Source organism: Chrysochloris asiatica, unplaced genomic scaffold (genome assembly GCF_000296735.1).
Source record: "Chrysochloris asiatica unplaced genomic scaffold, ChrAsi1.0 scaffold00079, whole genome shotgun sequence".
Taxonomy (NCBI): domain Eukaryota; kingdom Metazoa; phylum Chordata; class Mammalia; order Afrosoricida; family Chrysochloridae; genus Chrysochloris; species Chrysochloris asiatica.
In genome coordinates, this window is record NW_006408597.1 from 2,128,128 (window position 1) to 2,134,500 (window position 6,373).

At 40.0% G+C, this 6,373-nt stretch overlaps 1 protein-coding gene across 1 annotated transcript in view; it reads right to left on the reverse strand.

The window, feature by feature from the left end:
- Nucleotides 1–2,256: 2,256 nt before the first annotated feature.
- FCF1 (FCF1 rRNA-processing protein) overlaps nucleotides 2,257–6,373 on the reverse strand; it is a 24,176-nt gene continuing 20,059 nt past the window's right edge. The window contains exons 6-7 of the mRNA XM_006865606.1: nucleotides 4,171–4,258; nucleotides 2,257–2,355 (exon numbers count right to left, since the gene is read on the reverse strand). Coding sequence (XP_006865668.1) covers nucleotides 2,257–2,355; nucleotides 4,171–4,258 — 187 coding nt within the window. The remainder of the gene's footprint in view (nucleotides 2,356–4,170; nucleotides 4,259–6,373) is intronic.

The following is a 6,373-nucleotide window of genomic DNA, read 5'->3' on the forward strand; positions in this document are numbered from 1 at the left end:
TCTATTGTGTGACTTGTGGTATTCTATCACCAAGGCCATACTTTCCAACTACTGATTCTTCTTGTATTGGATGTCTGCATTTCAATCACCAGTAATTATTAAATACATCTTGATTGCATGTTTGATCAATTTCAGAACACAAAAATTGGTAAAAAAAAAAAACAACTTACATGTCTTCATTTTATGGTAAATTTGAGTAACAGTTGCACTAACTGGTGTCCCTTGAGAGTGTATGGACAGTATCCTATCATTGACAGTGCTGTATTTCAGAACAGATCTTGAAATGGGTTTTTTTGGATGATGAATACCACTCAGTTCCTCTTCAATTTGTCATTCTTGACACAGTATACCATCTGATTACTTGATTCAAAATGGACACCACCAGGATATCACTCTTTTAAGTGTTCTATTTAATTATTGCGACATCCAGTTTTCCTTGATTAATACTTCATATACATTCCACATTCTGATTATTAATTGATGTTTGATACAATTATCTCTTTCAAATTTTTCTATAACCTGACTTCATTTTTTTTTTTAAAAAAAGCTCTTATTGTGAATTGAGTGATAGTTTACATGGGAGAACATCAGTTTTGCACTTAACCTATTGTATTTTGCTTCACTGCAATGACTACTGTCCCCTCCATGCATCATCGGTTAACAGTCTTTGCTTCTATTCCCTCTGTTTTTTTTTCAAGTTTTACTGTGAATTGAGTGATAGTTTACATGGGAGAACATTGGTTTTATGTTCATCATTTCATGCAATGATTACAATCTACTCTGTGCATCATCATTCAACAGTATTTGCTTTTATTCCCTCTGGTTTTTTTTTTTGGAGGGGGATGTACACAAAAACACTCAGGAATAGAGAATAATTAAAAAAAACCAAAGGGCACATTCTGCAAGCCTGCCTCCTGGCTGCCAGAACTCAGTCTTTCTCTTTCCATGAGTCTAAGAGTTCTCAGCTCTCTCTCTCCATGTCCTATTTTTGCCTCCATCTCTGATGTTGGTCCAGTAGACCAACGTGGTTACCAGCAATCTTATATGCTTGTTTGTGTACTCCCTTTGGGTTTCAGTCTTGGAGGGGGGTTTTTCCTGAAGGGACTTGATTGCTTGCCTTGATGTTTGCTCTCCGGCGAATAGTTTGCTTGTTCTTGTAATAGCCAAGCAGACTGCCATTTTTGTTTTTTTCCTACTGGTCTTTCTTTCAAGAAATATCCTTCTGTTCCTTTCATATATCCTTTCAAGTGGGAATGTCCCATATCAGAAAGTTCTGGATGGGGCTTAGAATTCCACATAAGGTCCTATAGATGCACTACAAAGGTTCCATAAGAAGCCTATTTCACTGGGCAAGTTCTAGAACCCCTGTAAGGTATTCCAATCAGTTACAGGCTGAAGACGGGCTTACAAGCATTCTGTAGTCATGTTTCCTGATATTCCTTTTTATCCTATTCCAGTGTCTATTTTACAATAGGAAGCAAGGGAAACCAGTAACCAAAAGAAAGTCAGGCATCTTAACATTATTTCCTCTCTTTTACCCATTCAGGCTATTCCTCAATCCCTGTATCCCAGAGTCCTGTTGCTGCAAGGTTGAGTACACGTCACTATTTACCTCTGCCCATTTAGCCCATGTAAACCTACCTAAGTGTTTCCCTATCTACCTTGTTCTCCTCCACCTTCTTGTGTATTGCCCTCCCCAACACCCAAGCTATGATGTGACCATCTCCTTACCTGTGCTCTACCTTCCCCTCCCTCCCATCCCTGGTAACCAACAAAGAACTTTTTTTTTCTTGTTTAGTATGGTTATCTTTTCTTAAGTGTTTACAACAATGGTCTTATGTAATATTTGTCCTTCTGCCCTCATTTTTAATTGGTGTCAACGATACACTGTTTGCAAGGATATACTGAATCCTACGGTGCGAAAACCGTAGGATAAGCACTTGACCTCATGGTCAGTTTGAACTGCAAGTTTGAAGGTTCAAACTTACCAGCAGCTCCTCAGAAACCCTATACAGGGTTTCTATGTGCCAGAATTGACTTGATGGCACTTAACAACAGCAACATATACTATTAAAGAGCTCTGGTGTGGTGCTGGAGGATTAATATTGGACTGGTAACCATGTTAACTACAAGGCTGGCAGTTAAAAACCTACTAGTGGCTCTCAGAAACACTATATAGGATCACTATGAGTCAGTACTGACTCGATAGCACACAACAACAATATATATTTTAATTACTTTTCCCAAAGAAGCTTCTCACCTATGGTTAGAAATGTACATGATAGGAACTCCAGGGATCTTCCGGATTCTTCGTTTAAGGTCCCGGTCAACTGTGGCCACAATGTAACACTTGTGCTGAAAGACACACAAATTAAATATTCACATTAATGCTCATCAAATCTATTCAATGACTACTACATAACTGGCATGGTTACTAAATGAATTTGAAGCATTCATTCTAGCACTAAACAGTTAAGATAGTTTAGAGCAATGTGAGGAGTAGCTACTAAGGACTAAGACCTTTTATTTTAAAATACCTAACATGTTCGTGGGCTGAATCTAGACCTAAGAATTTTGAGAAGACGGAATAAAACTAATTATTTAGAAGCTACAAACTCTTTCCCATCTCATGAGAGGAAAGAACTTACTTGCACATTTGGGGCAGACAGTTTCTTGGTTTAGGAAAACGCCCAGACTCTGCCAATGTAGCATTAAGTGCCTGGATTGGTGAGCACAACTCTTTTTCCTTTGTGGATCTCAGGGTTTGTGTGCATTCTGAGGCCTCCTAGTGGGAGAAGTAGGTTATCCCCTAGGCCATGGAACCAGACTAGGTTCTCCCGGACCCGCTAAAGACTGGCAAATCCGAAAGCAGCAATATTTAGTTTCAAGTTGGAGGCTGGTTTGTGTTTTATTTTACTTCTTCCCACACACTCAACACTTTGTTTATAAAGAATTGCAGTTCAATGTTAAGCTGTGCTGTGGGAAATTAAGGGAAATGTTTGCCCCAGCCATGGGATCAGTAGTTAAAGGGACAGAAGAATGGCACTGTAGGATAAGCAAGGTCAGGAGTTCTACTCACCAGCCACTCCTTGGAAACGCTATACAGGGATGCTGTTAAGTCGGAAGTGGCTTGAGGGCATACAGCAACATCTTTAGCAGGGAGGTATTTGTGATTTAGTGGCAGAATTCAAGACCTGGGTTTAATTCTCAACCAATGCACCGAATGTACGTCGTCACACATTCGCCCTTGGAGATTTGTGTGTTGCTATGATGTGGTTACGAATTGGGCTGCGAACCTCAAGGTCAGCTGTTCCGCGGGAGAAAGATGAGGCTTTCTGCTCCCGTAAAGATTTACAGCCTCAGAAACCTCATCCAGGGTCGCTATGAGTGGGAACCGACTCCATGGCACATAACCACAAACTACCACCATGATGCTGAACAGGTTTCAGCAGAACTCCCAGACTAAGTAAAAGGCCTGAGGTCCTACTTCTGAAAATCAGAGTAGGGCTGACTCAAGAGCAGGTTGTGAGAGAGACCCTTACAAGGGCAATTAGTAGCTGAAGTTCTTGTGGTGCTTGACAAGGAAGCCCCTAGAAGAATAAAAACCTCACCTATATTAGGGTACCTTCAGATTGAACTGAGATATACTGTGGGGTTTGGCATGGTATAAAGGGCTACCACTGCTGCATGGGGTGTGTATATATAGATAACCTAATTTTAGGTTAACAGAGGGCAGACACTGACACGTTGCTGGGATCTGAAACCCATGTTGCCTATGCAAGCCCTTGCTTTTCCACTATGGTAATAGTATGAATTTTCAATCCCCTTTCTTAAGTATAGGAAGGCACCTAGGCTTCCTATGAAGAGAGTCTTCATATATATACTATTATTTTTAAAGGGGGAAGGTCTGACTCTGTAGGATAAGCACTGTATTATGAACCACAAGATTGACGGTTTGTGCCTACCAGCCATTCTTGGGAGAAAGATGAGGCTTTCAGCTCCTGCAAGATTGACAACTCTTAGAAACCCTACAGAGGATTGTTATGAGCCAGAACTGACTTCACAGCACGTGACAACAACAATTTATAGTCCTAAATATGTTACTGACTCAGGGATAGTAGTACTGTTCTATTCCCCACTGCAGAGTAGAAAAGATGTAATTAAGGTTACCTGAGTTACTCTCTGTACTAAGCAGTCATCTGCGTAGGTTCCTTTATGTGTGCATGGTAGTCGTTCAAATCTTGGATCCTTGGCAATCCTGTAAGGTTATAAAAGTGGATTACAGAAAGCACCCATGCAGCTGAATAACTTTCTGAGCCTCAATCAGTGAAATAAAAGTAACATGATGCATGTGTAGATGCTAAGGCCCCCTTGCTCTCAAGTAGCTTATACTCTCATAGGGAAAGACAACTCACAGAGGAGAGAAAGCCTGTTGATGGGTAGCTGGTGTGCCATATGTCATTCAGTCTTCACAAAATTTTGAGTTATTACACCTCCATTTTACAGATTAGAAGAAAGCAGATTCGGAGATATTAATTATTGTGTTCAAAGTCAGCCCCCACACTCCACAATGAGTTGATTCTCACTCAGTGATCCAATACAGGGTTTCAAGATTATAAATCTTTATGGGATCAGATAATCTCATCTTTCTCCAACAGAGAAGCTGGTGAATTTGAACCATTGACCTTGTAGTTAGCAGTCCAATACCTAACCCACAGTGCCACCAGGGTTCCTTATTCAAAGTGAGAGCTAGGAAATGCCAGGATTCAAAACCAAATCAAGGTTAACCCAAGCACTTCATATTTAGGAAGTTGCCTTACACAATATATATATGAATATATGTACAAGCAAAATGCTGGTAATAATTGAAATAGTTGTTAGCAGGATTAAAGTTAAATATATTTTGGGACACCTTCCTATTCAATGTAGCCATGAAAAAAAAAAAAAGAGAGCGCTATAGAGCTGTATGTACTGATGTAGAAGGCCCTATAGTAAACTGTGAAATAACCAAAGCAAGTCATTGAAAAATGTATGATTCAATGACAGAAAAACAAATCCCCTGATTTCCTAGATTCACACTTGCCCAGGAAGAGGTCTGGCAAGGTGCTCTGTTCTATTGGGTCTCTCTCTACGAGTTACAATGGACTTGATGACAGTGAGTTCAAAAGTTTTTTTCCTTTTTCTCCAGTTGTCACTCTCTGAAAAACAGACAAAGTAGAGAGTGTGTATGTGTGGTATTTACTTTTTATTGTGTATACATGTTTGTATTGTTGGTCATAGAAAATTCAGACATACATTACTTTTACACACATTGGAAAAAATAAAGACTCTTTCTATTCCACATGATGATGACTCATCACAAAGAATGACTGTTCCGAGCAGGGGATGGGTGTGTCTAGAACACATCACAGAGAGATGAGATCAAATGTAGATGAAATAATGCTCCAAGGAAAGTAGGGGCACGAGCAGTCCAAACAAGGGCCCCAACTTTGTACAGAATGGTGCAGAAGTGTCCAGGAAAGAGGGAAGAGCAACGGTCTGTCTGGGACAGGAGTGTCAGTGGAGAAGAATGAGATAGGGTGGCAGAGGTTGGCTGAGGAAAGAATGGCAACTTTCCCAAGTGGTAGTGGTTGTGTGCCGTTGAGTCAGTTCCAACCCACAGTGACCCTGCACAAGGTTCCAAGGCTGTAAATCTTTAAGGGAACAGAAAGCCTCAGCTTTCTCCTGTGGAACGGCTGGTGAATGTGAATTGCTGACCTTGTGGTAACTCTCTATTTACTAGGACTCCTTACACAAGTGATTAGCACTCATTCAAGATTTCTGAGCAACAGAGTGACGCGAGCAAAGCTCCTGATTTTTGCACAATTTTACTCCCCACGGGGTTAAGTAATAATTTACCAGTTTATCACTTTCCCACTGATCTAAGTAATGCTACCACGCTAATACATTACGTTCCTAAATTTTTTTTGGCCTTAAAATAATAGCTCTCATGAGTAAAATACACTGATATTTATTAATTGTAAATGTATACATAATTCAATGGCAAATTTATAACTACCATGTAACTACCATCATAATTGAAACAGTCTATCACTACAGTTCTGCCTTTACTAGAATCTGTTCAATGCAAAACTGATGATTTTCTCTACGAACCTCCATTCAGTTCACAATAAAAAGTTTTTGTTTATTTGACTTTTGCATAAATGGAATCACACACTACCTAGCTTTTTAGTCTGGCTTCTTATTCTTGGCATAATGCTATAGAGATTCAGTGAGTTATATGTTGTTGTTGTTGTTAAGTGCCGTCGAGTCGGTTCCGACCCATAGCGACCCTGTACAGGGTTTCCGAGGGTGTAAATCTTTACGGGAGTAG